At 42.0% G+C, this 16,808-nt stretch overlaps 1 protein-coding gene across 1 annotated transcript in view; it reads left to right on the top strand.

Moving 5' to 3' along the window:
* The first annotated feature begins 878 nt into the window (after positions 1 to 878).
* ptprn2 (protein tyrosine phosphatase receptor type N2) overlaps positions 879 to 16,808 on the top strand; it is a 189,365-nt gene continuing 173,435 nt past the window's right edge. Inside the window, exon 1 of the mRNA XM_058781550.1 lies at positions 879 to 1,148. Coding sequence (XP_058637533.1) covers positions 1,070 to 1,148 — 79 coding nt within the window. The 5' untranslated portion in view covers positions 879 to 1,069. The remainder of the gene's footprint in view (positions 1,149 to 16,808) is intronic.

Genomic DNA, 16,808 nt, shown 5'->3' with positions numbered 1-16,808 from the left:
CATATAGAAAAGAGAGAAAGTAGGAATTTTTCTTTTTTATTGTTTTATCTTATTTTTATTTATTTTTTATTTTTTTTACACATATCTAGTAATTTTTGTCTGACCATCAAGTGTCAGTCACTCTCAATGCCAACTGTTAGGAAATATACCTAAACGTACCCATCTCCACCCCCTAGATGTGGATCCAACCCCGCCCCCTGGATCTTTGTTCTACAGTGGGGCTGTTGCAAAGTTTGCGCGTTGCTTGACCCCTCCCCCCTAATATCAATTGTTTATAGGCCACATATTAGGCACTTTTAGCCTATAGCCCCGTCAAGACCCGCCCTGGCGCCGCCACTGAAGAGAAGAGAATAGAAGTGTACAGAAGTTTTAAAACAAACTTTTTTTTTTTCAACTTCAATAAACACAAAGTACAGTTAGGACTACAATATTACACATGAAAACACAAAACACACACACACACTAAACATACTAAAAATACAAAATATGCATACAAAATACACATACAGCCAGGGGGATGGCTAAAGGCCATGTAAATATACTTACAAATTGAGACAGTCTTAATTGTTTTCTTATGTAAACAAAAAATGTCTAAACATTAATTTGAATTTCTTTTTCAAAAAAACAAAAATAAAGGATTGGCTTTACTGTACTTACACTTATGAATACGAAATTGAGCAAAAATGAAAAATAAACGTATAATGTAGTACTCTTTCCTTTATTTGAGGGGATATTAGTGAAACCAAATAAAGCATGTTCTAAGCACAAAAAAAGTGGGGTCAATGTTATGAGTTATAAATCTAGTCAAATCTTTCAAAAGTCTTAAAACACGCACGTGGAGAGCGCACGTAGCTGGTGACGTCACCGGGCGAGGCGGGGCGCTGACCGTGGTGCTGAACGCGCCTCGCGCCTCAGAGTTGAGTACAGGACACTGGGTACCAGAGCTGCACTCATCTCACTATCCTCCATCTCCGTCGCCTCTGACCTACTTCCGCTATAATCACATCACCCCTGAAACGCGAGAGCCGCTATGCCGAATTAACGAGAGCTGTTTGGGCTCGACGGGAGGATGGCTTGTGTGCGCGCGCTGCTCCTCGCTTTGCTGTGTGTCCACGCGCTCGCCGTTGCATCCGCGGACAGGAGACTCGGTAAGTTAGTTCAACGCGACGCCCCAGCAAGTGTGTGATGTTTGTCGCTCTTACCTTTAGAAATAAGCCAACTTGTGTTTGTGTGTGTTTTCCTCGAGTGCAATAATGAGGTTAATCACAACAGCTGGTTGGCGCGCAGAGCTTGATGTTTTTTTATGCAAATTAGCGGTTCGTTAATAAATGTGTCCACATAAAGTCCTTCACCTATAAGTTGTGAGGTTTTACAGCCCATTAGTGATTTGATTCTGGGTAACATGTACCTGAATCAACATCCTTGTTGCTCCTGGAGCAATTTCCCCATCAACCAATCAGATTTCAGGGATAATGGTTTAGGATGTAAAGGGATTGTACACTATCAACTTATCATTTACTTATTGCACTCTCAATAACGTGATACTTTTCAAAGGTACCAATATGCACCTATTACTGGGTGCATATTTCTTTTTTAAGGGTGTATTCACACCTGTCTTGTTTGGTTCGACTGAATCGAACTCAAGTTCGTTTCCTCCCTTGGTGCAGATCTTTTGGGCAGGTGTGAATACAGCAATCGCACTCAGGTGTGGACCAAACAACCGTACATAGACCCAGCTGAAGAGGTGGTCTCGGTCCAGTTCCAAACAAACTCTGGTACGGTTGAATGGATGACTTTAGCACACCTGTGGTTTTGTTTACAATTTCTGGTTCACTTGCAAAAAGGGCAGCGTTAAAGCAAACCACAGCAAAAAGATAAATAAAAAATCAACATTGTATTTGGTCCGGACCAAAGCAAGTGAACTACTGGACTTTCCTGGTGTGAATACACCCTAAGTTACTGTCCCAGTGATGAGCTGAAGGTACAGTTTTTGCACAATACTGACAGTGTGTTTTAGTGGAAGATAGATAGTGATAGCTGGAGCTATAGGATTGTTGTTCCAGGACCATCAAAATCTGCTGATCCAGTAACATATTCTGGTCCTCAATAGAAAAAAATGGTTCATATCTGTGTTTTAGGACAGTTACCTCAGAGCCTTAGTGCATAGGGTCGCTAGACAAATGGGAGATAGTTCTAGTGCTCCTTACTGACAGTGGATTACATAATCGCGTTACGGTTCGTTAAAGCATCTTGGCAGGCTTCATCTTTCAAAGGCACAGGCCGAGAGCGAGAGCCAGCCTCAGCTGAGAGGGACCTGGCTTGAGCTGTAAACATGCTTCATGAACTGGTGCATTCACACATGGATAGTGAGGGAGCTTTGATCATTGAAGACATGAATGACTGCAAACTTTATTAAAGACTGGGGCTGGTTTGTCTGTGACATTTCCAACAAATGCCATGTGCATCAAAATCTTCTTCTAGCTGTGGCGTAGCAGGTAGTGCATGTGCTTACTAGAATGCAGGTTTGAATCTGGCTTGTGTCATGTTAAGATCGCGTTCCCAGTCTTCTCATCAGCAGTCTTTTGATGGACTTATTCACTTGATCATGTGGATAGGTTTTAGTTATTTTGTGAGCATTTTAAATATTCTGTAAGGACTGATTTATATTACATTCATTACACTAAGAGTTGAATTCATTGTTTGCAACCTAAAAGCCAAATCACACTAGGCTTGTAATGCTGATTCTGAAGTTTTTTTCTAGAATGCACAATGTGTTACTAAATGATTTACAAACACTCAGCTGGGTTTGCTCAGGATCATTGTTGTTAAGTAAGTTGTGGTTGGAGAACAATGCATCATGGGAAGGGTGTTTAGAAGCAGGCAATCTCTGTGGCTGGCATATGAGGTTGGCAAAGGCTGGGATGAGTGAGTTCTGTGAAGCCCTGATGAATAGAGCAGTTAAGCATCTCCAAACAGTCTGTTGGAGGCTTATATATCACTGCATTCAGACTGATTCTGGGTCTCCAACTTTCTCCATCTTTTGTTTTTTGATCATTCTGTATGAAAATATCTGGTAACACCGTAAAGCCTGATGATGTCTTTATTTCAAATGAATTGTAAGGATATTCATAATTGCATAATGCCTTATAAAACAAATACATCTTTTAAAACGTAAGTGGATATAACATGGTGACCGTTGTGTTTGTTTAAATTATCATACTCTTAAATGTTATAGAATACTGTTATAATTATTTCCAGTGGCATGGACACGATGTGCAATGCTGGATTTTTTGGACAGGAATCAGAGATTCCAGAGACAGAAACGGAGTGAGTCAGACTTGTCCTGTGAGAGATGCAAATGGTCAGAGGTTCTGAATTTTTTATTCTTAGGGTTTTGTTATAGTCTATAGTGATGGTTGAATTCACAATCCGTGTGTGTTTATGTACACACAGAAGCACATTGTTATTTTTAATAAGTCCCTTTGTGTATTATGTTTACGTCATCTAATGAACATGATATACGAGATGGTAATTTCCCTGCATCCTCTTCAGCAGCTCCATGAACTTCCTGTGAGGAGATGGGGAGCGTGGGAGATGCTGCTCATCTCAAATGTACAGGAAGCAGCAGAGATTCAAACTGAGCTATTTTAACAGAACAGATTATTTATGGCTCACGTAGAATCTCTGATGCTTCCTGTACATTTGAGGTGAACAATATCGCCCACGTCTGACACACCTAGCTCAAGATGACAAGAGAAGCTGGCGTTTTCAAATACAAATGACTGGCAGTATTCTTCTCTAGTGTCACGTAAAGTAATATTCTGGTTCAGTACAAGTTATGCCCAGTTGGTAGCATTTTTGATAGTTTTTTTTTTTTTTTTTTGACTTGCCCCTCCTTTTCTTTAAAAATAGATCAAATCTGGGTTATTGAGAGTCACTTAAATTGGAAGTGAATGGGGCCAGTTTGTAAACATTCCAGTACTCAACATTTCATTATGTTAACATGATTTTCACTGTAAAAATTATTTGTAATTTTAACAGTAAAAGACTAAAAAAATCTAAATACCTGTTAATTGGTTAACAGTACATTCCACTACTATATACTGTACAGTGAAATCTGTAATAGATCTATCAGTACATTTCATGATTTATACAGCAAAATACTGTTAAATGTACAGTTTTTGGAAGTAAAAAGAACGTCATCTTATAATTTACAATCAAAAATGTAAATTAACATTCTCAGAATTCTCTTCGTGATGCTTCACAATTGATGTTTTTTTAATTGAAAATGTTTTCTGCTTATTTTTCTTATCATTTTATGTACATTAAGGTTTTATGTTACATTTTATGTTGGTAAATGAATGTTTATTACATTACCTTAATGTCATGTGTTTTACAATCATGGTGTTTTGTTTTTGTGTGTATGACACTGTCCACATTCTATATATTAATAATTTACTGCAGCTTTCAAAAAGGCCACCTATGATGAACTTTGATTCTTCTTTTTGGTTTGTCTTTCTCTGTACCACTTGTGTTTTTAGGGTCATTGTCAGTATATGTTAAAGGATCAAAACAGAGTTTAGTAGCAGTGTGGTTGTGCTAATTCAGCAGAAAAGGGCTTTTGGTTTTGTTTTGTTGTTTTGTTTTGTTTTCAACTGTAACATGTAGTTGTTCTGTAAAAAAGAGAGAGAAAGAGAGTATGAAAGTATTAAGGTATCAAAGTATAAAAAAAAATAAAGTAAAAAATGAAAAATGACTTAAACATAACACTTATAACCTTTAACCAACCATATAAATGAGAGGAAGACATTTACAGCTCAAGTAATACATACGTTTTATCAGACAAATTGATGTGCTTTTCTAAATACACACTTCACATTTCTACTATCTTCTAAAAACTGGGCCCAGCTATTTCCTTGGTAAGTGCCTCACTGTAACCTCAATTTTTGCTTTTTTATTATTAGTAATAATAATATATTTTTTTAAGAAACAAGGGACAGAATTATTTTTGTATTGTCAATTGAGCTTAACTTATAAGGAATATTGTTCACACTTTATTTTAAGGTCCAATTCTCACTATTAACAAACCAATGATTTTTGCTTCAATAAACTCCTAATTTGCTGTTTATTAATAGGTAGTAAGGTAGTTGTTAAGTTTAGGTATTGATTAGGGACGTAGAATATGGTCATGCAGAAAATGTGTTTTATTAAACAGCCAATATGTTAATAACAGGCATGCTAATAAGCAAGTAGTTAATAGTGAGAATTGGTCCCTATACTAAAGTGTTACCAGAATATTCCTTTAATGTTTGGATAATACACCCTGATCTCATGGCCAGAGTCAGCTTGAAGCTATATATAGGCTACTGTAAGTCAGAATAACCCCATTTAAACATACATAGATAAAAGGACAAAGTTTGAGATAGACATGACACCCGGTCATTTATCTCAGTCAGTTTGTATTAAATAATTAATTATCTACCTCTGTCTCCATATATCATCCAAGCCATTCACTGAGGGCTGTTTAAGAGAGAGATTATTTCTGTGAGCCCTGTGAGGTTCAGCTTCTCAGTGCCTTTAATAAAGCTGCTGTCAGGCAGGTTAGAAGAAAAGAGATGATATGATCAAATGTGGACAGCCTGGCTGAATTTCGCAGCCTGGGTCTCATCAGGCTTATCTAATGGAGAGGCCCATGGCCTTCAACATAAAATGATATTTAAATAATAATTAGTCGAAATAACACTAATAAAATCTCCATTTGCGATAACTATAACAATAAATAATATATAGTAAATAGTAGCCTAAAGATCGTTTTCAACATTCATGCAGAGTAATGAGCTTAAGCAGCATGGTGTTCATTTCCAAGTTAATTTCATTTCAATAATATTTAGAATCAAATTATTATAAATCAAACTATTGACTGAATAGAAAAGCAGGTGTAAATTTGCTAAATTTGACAGTAAGTATTACTGCTACGTAAAGGGATAATTCACATAATATCAAAAATGCTGTCATTGTTTTCTCACCCTCATGTCCTTCCAAATCTGTATGACATTTTTCTGTGGAATGCAAAAGATATTTTGAAAAAAATATTTAAGTTAAAAATAGTGCTCCAAAGAAGAATAAAAGTCATACAAGTTGAAAACAGCATGGGTGTGAGTAAATGAGCAATCTCATTAGGTATGTCTATTTTTGTTGGCTGTTTCTCAATGAAACTGTCATGAGAGCCTCATGAAGCTCCGAGTGTCACTGCTAATCGTCTCAGTGTGAAATCTGATAGTTTCTGAAGCACTGCCTGAGCTGAATGTGTCTGTCATCCCTGTCCTGTTTTTGCTAGATGAGCTTTTGTATCTGCGTGTGGTCTTGTCATCTGTCTTTATTGGAGTGTGAGATAGAGAGAAAGTCCTCCTTTCTGCTTATGTGTGCAGACACAAGCTGTTATCTGTGAGTGTATCCCAGCATCCTTTTAGCACCCCACAGTGTCTGGCATTCTAGCACACACAGGTAACGCAGACTGCAATTATAACACTAAGTATGTGTGTGTGTCTACTTCTGTCATATATCATCTGTGGCATAATTATCCATTTTACTGATTGTGTAAATAATCAGTGACTTTTTAAATCTTGGCAAATTACTCAAATCTCCTCCATCATGTGATGGCGTCACCCCACCTGCTGTTATTTCAAGTATGTGCTCTGTGTAACCAGACCCTTTCAACTGCCATAGAGTCTTTACATTATACACATCTTAGTTGGGGTAGATGGCATATTGAAAACGAGGCTGCGAGGGATAGAAGTACAGTGTGTTCAATAGATTGTATTGTTAAGTAACATATAGTTTGTTCATCTGATGAAACGTCTTTCCAATAAAAAAATAAAAACTTTTTGTACACAAATGGTAAAGATTACAAATCTGTCCCTCACATTCTTGTTTTCATCCATGGTAAACCTGCCTAAGGTTTATTAATCTGAATGTTGGGGATTCCCTCAAATGCCTACTGAGGTTAAAAATGAGTTCACACAACCTCTTATCAAGATAAGTAGCCCAGAGCAGATTTTCACATTTGAAAGGGCATTAAGAAAAGGTCAAATCATAATTGATGGCAATGGCCAGTGTTTACAGTCAGGAAACACATCCATATGTTCAGTTTATTAATGGAGAAACTCCCTGTGGGGAGCAGGTGAACAGACTGTGATGTATTTTCAGTCTTCATGTATTCCTAGAGTTCAATCATGCTTGCTTAAACAAAACTGTGCAATGATGTGAATAAGTATTATGTAAATTCTTGAATTATTTCCCTAATGACCTAGATGTGGACGTGTTTTTCACAATCCTTTCTTAGAAGATCTTGTATTCCCCATTGACCTACATACAACTGCAAGCAACGCAGCAGATGCAATTGCACACATTAGGCTATGAGATATTTTGTATTCAGTCCAGAAGTTTCCTGAGCTTTCAGATAGTGCCATATAGTTTCTTTTGCAGTTCAACTCAACATACATATATTTGTAGAAGGAAAGTTATGAAAACCACTAGCACAAAACATCAGAACCGCAAACTTAAATCCAACGGTGTCTCATGCATCACAGCCCAATGCCCAGGTAGACAACAATTTCTCAAACTTAAGCCTGGCTGTGCTTTTTATTTAATTTCTCATCCAGGCCAGCTCGCAACTTTTGTATTTTTCATGAAAGTTGAAGAATCATTATGTACATGTTGTCAATAGCAAGAGAGCTTAGAGATGTTTTATACACAATGGCTAAGTAGCTGGACATTTGCACTTTTTCCCTCCTCAATGACTTCTAACAGGCAGGTATTACTTGGCTGTTCTGAAATATATACAGTATCTCACAGAAGTGAGTACATCCCTCACATTTTTGTAAATATTTTATATCTTTTCATGTGACAACACTGAAGAAATGACACTTTGCTACAATGTAGTGAGTGTACAGCTTGTATAACAGTGTAAATTTGCTGTCCCCTCAAAATAACTCAGCACACAGCCATTAATGTCTAAACCGCTGGCCACAAAAGTGAGTACACCCCTAAGTGAAAATGTCCAAATTGGGCCCAATTAGCCATTTTCTCTCCCCGGTGTCATGTGACTTGTTAGTGTTACAAGGTCTCAGGTGTGAATGGGTAGCAGGTGTGTTAAACTTGGTGTTATCGCTCTCACTCTCTCAAACTGGTCACTGGAAGTTCAACATGGCACCTCATGGCAAAGAACTCTCTGAGGATCTGAAAAAAAGAATTGTTGCTCTACATAAAGATGGCTTAGGCTATAAGAAGATTGCCAAGAAACTGAAACTGAGCTGCAGCACGGTGGCCAAGACCATACAGCGGTTTAACAGGACAGGTTCCACTCAGAACAGGCCTCGCCATGGTCAACCAAAGAAGTTGAGTGCACGTGCTCAGCGTCATATCCAGAGGTTGTGTTTGGGAAATAGACGTATGAGTGCTGCCAGCATTTCTGCAGAGGTTGAAGGGGTGGGGGGTCAGCCTGTCAGTGCTCAGACCATACGCTAAACACTGCATCAAATTGGTCTGCGTGGCTGTCGTCCCAGAAGGAAGCCTCTTCTAAAGATGATGCACAAGAAAGCCCACAAACAGTTTTCTGAAGACAAGCAGACTAAGGACATGGATTACTGGAACCATGTCCTGTGGTCTGATGAGACCAAGATAAACTTATTTGGTTCAGATGTGTGTCTTGCCTACAGTCAAGCATGCTGGTGGGAGTGTCATGGTCTGGGGCTGCATGAGTGCTGCCGGCACTGGGGAGCTACAGTTCATTGAGGGAACCATGAATGCCAATATGTACTGTGACATACTGAAGCAGAGCATGATCCCCTCCCTTCGAAGACTGGGCCGCAGGGCAGTATTCCAACATGATAATGACCCCAAACACACCTCCAAGACGACCACTGCCTTGCTAAAGAAGCTAAAGTTAAAGATGATGGACTGGCCAAGCATGTCTCCAGACTTAAACCCTAATGAGCATCTGTGGGGCATCCTCAAATGGAAGGTGGAGGAGCGCAAGTTCTCTAACATCCACCAGCTCCGTGATGTCGTCATGGAGGAGTGGAAGAGGACTCCAGTGGCAACCTGTGAAGCTCTGGTGAGCTCCATGCCCAAGAGGGTTAAGGCAGTGCTGGAAAATAATGGTGGCCACACAAAATATTGACACTTTGGGCCCAATTTGGACATTTTCACTTAGGGGTGTACTCACTTTTGTGACCAGCGGTTTAGAAATTAATGGCTGTGTGTTGAGTTATTTTGAGGGGACAGCAAATTTACACTGTTATACAAGCTGTACACTCACTACTTTACATTGTAGCAAAGTGTCATTTCTTCAGTGTTGTCACATGAAAAGATATAATAAAATATTTACAAAAATGTGAGGGGTGTACTCACTTCTGTGAGATCCTGTACATACACAAATACATTTTACATAGGGAGAATCTTGAGTAATATTTTGGGTTCAGTACAAAAATCGATTGAGCTTAACTTGTATTGAACCCAGCATCAACTGGCAAGATATTGCAATTGATTAAATCCTTTCCTACTTCTCTCACATACACGTACGCAACAAACCGGTCCTGATACACTCTCACCTCTATCTGACTGTTAGTTTTAGTATTCGGGCAGAGCGAGTGGTCTCACATGTCCTTAATGATCAGCACTCATGTCTGAGCATGTGAATTGACTTGGCTAATTAGAATAGTAGTTCTCTCTCACACATTCCCCTCGTTGAGTGGCACTCGTCTCTGTTTCATCTCTCTCTTGGGTTTTGACGGTCTGTTATGTGAGTGCTTGTGTCCACGGGCATTTTGTCTCCCTAGAGAAGTAGCTCTGGTTTACTCCAAAATAAGAGGAAAATCTCTCTCTCCCTGTCTGTTGTCTTCTATTGGCCATTTTCTTTTCTCTCTCTCTCTCTCTCTCTCTCTCTCGTGTATACATCTAAATCATTCAGCAGGACAGAGGGAAAGGTCACACTGTCTATTCCTGACTCCCATAGTCCCACCATGTCTTTCACATCTTTAATTCATACTGATAGGTTGATGCCTGGAGCCCCCTAGTGGGTAATGGCTTATAGCTGGACCCACCTGACAGGGTCTTTCCTTCACCTGACACGTGGTTCAACAAAACATTTAGAGATTTATTTATAAAGTCTTGATTGAATGTAGGAATGTATGAATTGTTTAAAAGTATTGTATAATGTTTTTCAAGTTTCACACCCATCCAGAAAAAAGGCAGTGCTCTATCTATCTAAACAGCCATTTAATCAGTTTCAACTCCCGTAGAGAATTATGCTTATTATGCTTCAATTAGAAAATATCTATGTGGAATTGTTTTTATATTGTTTTGTTCTTGTAAGATAGCTTTGCTTGCTCTTGGGTCACAATGAAATGTGTTTTCAGGACTTTCAGGAGAAATACATGACTAAAGAAAAAGTAAAACATATATTTAAAGAACCTTGTTCTGACAAGTGGTGGAAGAAATGGCTAAATAATCTACTTAAAGATTTAAAGATACCCTGATGAACTATTACTCCATTTTAAATGTAAGTATTTCTTATGAGCTTCTAAGTACAAAACTGTGGTTCCCTATCTGTTGGTCACTACGAGTTATGTCGTGACGACATAGGGGATTTACTTGGGAGCCCCAATCATCTCTGACTTAAGAGAAAACGCCAATGAATATTGGCTAGTGTATTTTGCATACCTGCGCCACTCCCCGTGCACACAGGTATAAATAGGCGGCAGGTGCATCCACTCATTAGATTTTTGCTTCGGAGCCGAGTGGATGAACGTGTTGATCTCCACAAAGAGCCATTCATCATCTGTCTGGAAGCTGTTCTGGTTGGCGTTATGGTGCGAACAGCGGTGTCCCTGTCTGCAGCGATTCCCCTGGGCACTTCAACTAAAAAGAGCAGATTTCCTAAAAGAGCAAATCACGGTCGGTTCACGTCTTTTTAAAGACGCCGTTCCGGCCATGTCCTCTTGGTTGCGGTCGTTTCCTATCCTCCGTCCACGGCCACGATCGTTGTCTTCAGTGTCTGGGCATCCAGCGCGCTGAAGCTGCGTTCGTGGATGGTTTATGCGTTCGCTCTGAGCGTGTAACCATGGCAGCGCTGCGATCGCGACTCTTTCTCCTCTCTCTCTCCTCACGGGGATGGGAGGGGCTCCCTCTGTCACTACCCGCGCTGGCTTCTCTGCCACGAGCAGAGAACCATCGGCTAGTACTCTGGGCGATCTGAGGGCTACAGTGAGAGCTTTTCCGCTGGGCCAGTCCCCACGGACCTCTCACTCCTCCCGCAGCAGCTGTTCTGTGCGGCTCCCCGGTGATTCTGCTGTGCCGTCTCACGGCGTGCCCAGCGTTTCATTCGGTGCGCCGATAGAGGATCAGATGTCAATCGCAGCATCGGGGGATGGGCAATTGTTCTCTGAGGATGAAGATTCGGCAGGGCTGCCTCCCTCGGGAGTCGCGGCCGCCGCCGAATCGGGCCCAGAGTTGCTGGCTGTGCTTTCCCGGGCCGCCGCGAGGGCTCAGGACTAGGAGAGGTGCACGTGATTGATTCCTCGGCACGAGCCGTGGCTCGCGACCACGCCCTGCCCCGGTTCCTTTCTTCCCGGAAGTGCATGAGGAGCTGACGAAGTCGTGGATGGCCCCTTTTTACGGGCCAGAAGCGGCTCGTCTGCCTCCCCCATCCTCGCTACCCTTGATGGCGGGGCAGCTAGGGGGTACGTTGACATTTCCCAGGTGGAGAGTGCGTTTGTGGTGCACTTGTGCCCGCAAAACGCCGCCACTTGGAGGAATCATCTCGTCTCCCGTCCAAAACCTGTAGGCTGACGGCCGCTCGCGGCCAAAGCTTGCAGTGCTGCGGGCCAAGCTGCCTCTGCCCTGCATGCCATGGCTATCCTGCGAGTACCCCAGCCAAGGCATTAAAATGCACGAGGGTAGTACCAACCCGAGGTTGATGCAGGAACTTCGCTCGGTAACTGACTGTGCTCTACGGGCGATGGAAGTCACAGCGCAGTCCCTCGGGAAGGCGATGTCCACACTTGGGGTCCAAGAGGGCCATCTATGGCTCAGCCTTGTTGAGAAGAGCGATGTCGACAGTGCGCTGTTTGCCGCTCTTGTCTCCCAGGCTGGACTGTTCGGCGACACTGTCGAGGACTGTGCCCAGCAGTTCTCGGCAGTACAGAAGCAGACCGAGGCCAATTGGGTAAAAGGTAAGTAGCACATCTTGCCCCGGCATGATGCACCGCTCCGCCGCAGGGCAAGCCCCAGTCTGCTTGTCGCCGTGGGCGCCCTCCCGCATCCTCCAGAGCTGCTCCGCCCCGTGCTGAATCGTCCCATATGCCGGTGCGTTGAGCCTCTCGCTGGAGTGCGGCGCCCCCTGTGTCCCAGTCGGCCCCTAATCGCCCAGATAGGCGACAAAGCGGCCCTGACACGGGCAACCCAGAGATGTGGGAAGCTGCTCTTTCTCAGGAGACGGCAGGGACAGCGCCGCTCCTTCCCCCGGAGGAGGGCCGGGTGGAAAATCTCTGGTTCTGTTCCGCCCACATTGTCAAAAGAAAGAGCAATTTCCTTTTCCTCTGGGTTTTCAGGTCCACGGGCTGACAGTCAAGTCAAGTCAAGTCACCTTTATTTATATAGCGCTTTTAACAATACAGATTGTGTCAAAGCACTTAACAGTATCAAATTAGAGGATAGAGTGTCAGTAATGTATAATGATAAGATTAAACACTCAATTTTCAATTTTCAGTTAAAGCCATTTCATTATTGAATTCAGAGATGTCATTGTCTAGCTCAGTTTAGTTTAAATAATATCTGTGCAATCAAATCGGCGATAATCGCTAGAAATTAATAGTCAGTGTGCGACGCGTTGCCTCCTCACTCTCGCCCACGACCCATCTTGCCAGCGGCCAAGAGAGTGCGGTTCAGGGGACGCAATGCCTCCCCACGCACCTCTAGCCAGTCCCCTCTGGGACCCAGGGAGTTTTGCGAGGATGCCTCAGAACGCACAGCCTTCTGTACCATCCAGCTCTACTCCCTTTCGCTGCACCACCGTAGGTACGTCGATCGTGCCGTTGGAGCCATTTGCACGGCGTCTGGAGGCGTGGCTCACGCTGCCCAGCCCGTCTCGTTGGCTCACGCACATGATTCGACTCGGCTACGTGATTCAGTTCACCAGGCGACCTCCCAAGTTCAGCGGCGTTCTCGAGACTTCAGTGGTAGCTCGGAACGCTCCTGTCTTGCGCGAGGGGATTGCTGTCCTCCTGGCAAAAGATGCAATCAAGCCGGTCCCTCCAGCTGAGATGAGGCAAGGGTTTTACAGCCCTTACTACATCGTACCCAGGAAAGGCGTTGGTCTTCGACCAATCCTGGACCAGCGAGTCTTAAACCGGGCCATGCACAGGCTCCCGTTCAAGATGCTGACGAACAGGCGCATATCAAATGCATCCAGCCCCAGGATTGGTTTGCAGCGATCGACCTGAAGGATGCTTACTTTCATGTTTTGATCCTTCCGTGACACAGACCGTTTCTACGGTTTGTATTCGAGGGTCGGGCATGGCAGTACAGGGTCCTCCCCTTCGGGCTGTCCCTGTCCCTCCCATGTCTTTGCGAAGGCACGGAGGGCGCCCTTGCCCCGCTACGGGAATTGGGCATCAGGATCCTCAACTATCTCGAGCATGGCCCGCGTGCGAGAACATTTGTGTGATCACAGGGCTCAAGTCGCTTCTCGCTTCTCGCCGAGAAGACCCCTGAAGATGCACAATTGGAGTGGTGCTTTCTTTCCTGCAAGAAAGGTTGGAGTGTAGGCTGTCACCCTCCACGTTGAAGGTGTATGTGGCTGCTATTGCGGTCCATCACGATGCAGTGGACGGCCGGTCCCTGGGAAAGCACGATCTCGTCGTGAGTGGATGCACCTGCCGCCTATTTATACCCGTGTGCACGGGGAGTGGCGCAGGTATGCAAAATCCACTAGCCAATATTCATTGGCGTTTTCTCTTAAGTCAGAGATGATTGGGGCTCCCAAGTAAATCCCCTATGTCGTCACGACATAACGTCTCCGTTCCCTCCATCAGGGAACGAGGGTTACGTACGTAACCGAGACGTTACACTTTATTTTAAGGTGTCCTTGTTACAGTGTAATTATACATTTAAGTACTGATTAATATTAATTAACTACCTGTACTTACTATATGGTTATGGTTTAGTTTTAGGGTTTGGCTTAGGGTTACTTGCATGTAATCATGCATAATTAATTGTTATTATAATAAGTACATGTAACGTCTAACAAGGACACCTGAAAGGAGTCATATGATGCTTTTTTAAAGATCATTATTTTGTGTATTTGGTGTAACAGAATATGTTGACATGCTTTAATGTTCAAAAAACACATTATTTTTCAAATACTGTACATTATTGTAGTTCCTCTCTCAAACGTGTCGTTTTCTACAAAGCCCCTCCTTCCGACAAGCGCAGTCTGCTCTGATTGGCCAGCTGACACAGTGCATTGTGATTGGCCGAACACCACAAGCACTCGTCGGAAATGTTACCATACCTTACCATAATCACGAGCTTCAGCTTTCAAAATAAAAGTAAAGACAGTTAATAATGTTCGCAGTTTTACCATCAGTTCAAGCCCGAGAGGGGAACAGAGTCGCGTGACAGACACAGTGATGAAGCTCGTATGTGTTTGTACACAAGCTGCGATTAAGAAAGCTGACTCCACTGTGATGTGACCCTGTCTCTCTTGACCCTCTCTGACCCTCGTTCTCTCTTTTTCTCTTTCTCTCTCTTATATATATATATATATATATATATATATATATATATATTATCCCTTATAAATAAAGTGCTTTTGCTTTCACATAGAAGCACACAGCATCTCCCGGACATGGCTGCAACACTACTGTGGGTACTGAAACCACGCCTTCTTTCCTTGCGTGAACATTTGGGCGGCATTACGTAAATATTTCCACATCGTGACGTAGACATGTGGGGGCGTGTTTGAATGAGCTGTTTTAGGGGGCGTGGCAAAGTCTTAACTTTGATAAAGAATATATCTTTAGTTTTGAGACTTTAGTCTTTGCAACTTCAAGGAACTTATCTATGCACAATCAGCTTGTAACACTTCAAAGAGAAAGGAAAACTTGAAATCGCATCATATGACCCTTTAAAATAAAGTGTTACCAAAACTGCTTATTTTTGTATGTACTTAGGCATCAAAAAGTAGACATACTGATTTATTTAGACTATTGTTCTTTGCAGTTTGATATAATTCATTTTTGAGCAATACTCCTCTCTGAGGGTTGAGAGTATATGTATAAGAATTGTCGCTCAGGATTTTTCATTCTGGTAGTGTGTTGGAATTTGTCATTGTAGAGTGTTTAGGTTTTTAATATTCTGCTGCAGTTGTCATCAGTGATAGATCCTGGTTCAGGGTGGCAGTGCTTTCTTCCCTACACTGCTCCTACACATGCAGTCAACATCTTAAAAAACAAGAATCAAAATTGGCAGTTTTCTGAGGAACAAAATGGAATCGATAAGTCTCTGCAAGAACTCCTGTCACCGGTTCCTTCAGTAACCCATAATAACCCATAAAGGCTTTGAGGCATAATATTCATCTATGGAGTAGGATATTTGTAGCACCTTCAGGTTTCTGAGAAACCCCCAATGATGTTAAATACTTTATTATTGTCCACCATCACCATTAATTCTTTCAAGTCAAGATTGTTGGATAGGTAACCCTTGCTACGCCTCTGATGATGCTGACATAACAGCAGTTTCAGTGGGTAACCCAGTGTTCATAAACTTTATTAGATTCTGTCCTCTTTTTACACTGAAAGGGAGGGCCAAATTGAACATAATGTATGTGGGAGTGAGAAAATTACCTATATGTGAAGTGTTTTCACAACAGTAACATTGTCTTAATCATCTCTTTTAGATGGCTTGATATATTACAAATCAAGCAAAAAGCTTTCATTTGTATTTTCATTCAAATATTTATGACTTATTTACTAGGCATCCAGTGTTATTTTGAACAGCTTGATGGCTTATAGCAAACCTTTTAGTAAGAAAAGTCTTTAAGAAACAATAAACATTATATTATTAAATAAAACAATTATGTTATGATCAACATAGATATACTATCATGCTCATCATGCTCATCTTTTTTTCTGTGACTATTTTCCCCTTTCCTGAGGAAACAAGCATGGCTGGTTTATTAAAAGTGTTATTGAAAGGTTTTTTTTTTTTTTTACCTTAACCTTGAATGAGGTGGCTTTTTAATGAGACTCAGTGAGCACAAAACTCTCCTGTTCAAGATGCGCTATTAATTTAAACTCGGGTCATGTACCCTGTCTGTGTGGCAGAGTATCCAGCTGAAAACAACACTGCTTCTTTTCCATTCCACTCTCATTTCCCCCTTCTCTCTCTCTCTCTGTCTCTCTCTACTGCCCCTTCCATTCGCTTTTCCTCTCTTTTCTTGATTTGCCTCTTTGCTTTACCTGCCAAAAGCCCATTTAGCAAGGTACACCAAAGGACAGTGAGAATCTGAAAACAAGCCAACGTAAGGTTGAAGGAATAGAGAGTTGTGTCCTTGACATATAACGATTGATGGTAATTGGAGGAGAAGAGATGCTGTCTCTTAATCAAATGTCTCCTATGCTTGTACACACCTAAACTGTAACATAGAATTCCTCCAGTGAAATAAAGATCTTCATACACTCTGAAAAAAAAAGCACAACAGCTTGTTACTAGGGTAGTACCCTTAAAGGGACATCTTCGTACCTTAC

This window comes from Onychostoma macrolepis, chromosome 07 (assembly GCF_012432095.1).
Source record: "Onychostoma macrolepis isolate SWU-2019 chromosome 07, ASM1243209v1, whole genome shotgun sequence".
Lineage (NCBI taxonomy): Eukaryota > Metazoa > Chordata > Actinopteri > Cypriniformes > Cyprinidae > Onychostoma > Onychostoma macrolepis.
The sequence above is the reverse complement of the archived record's forward strand: the minus strand, read 5'-3'. Positions and strand labels throughout refer to the sequence as shown.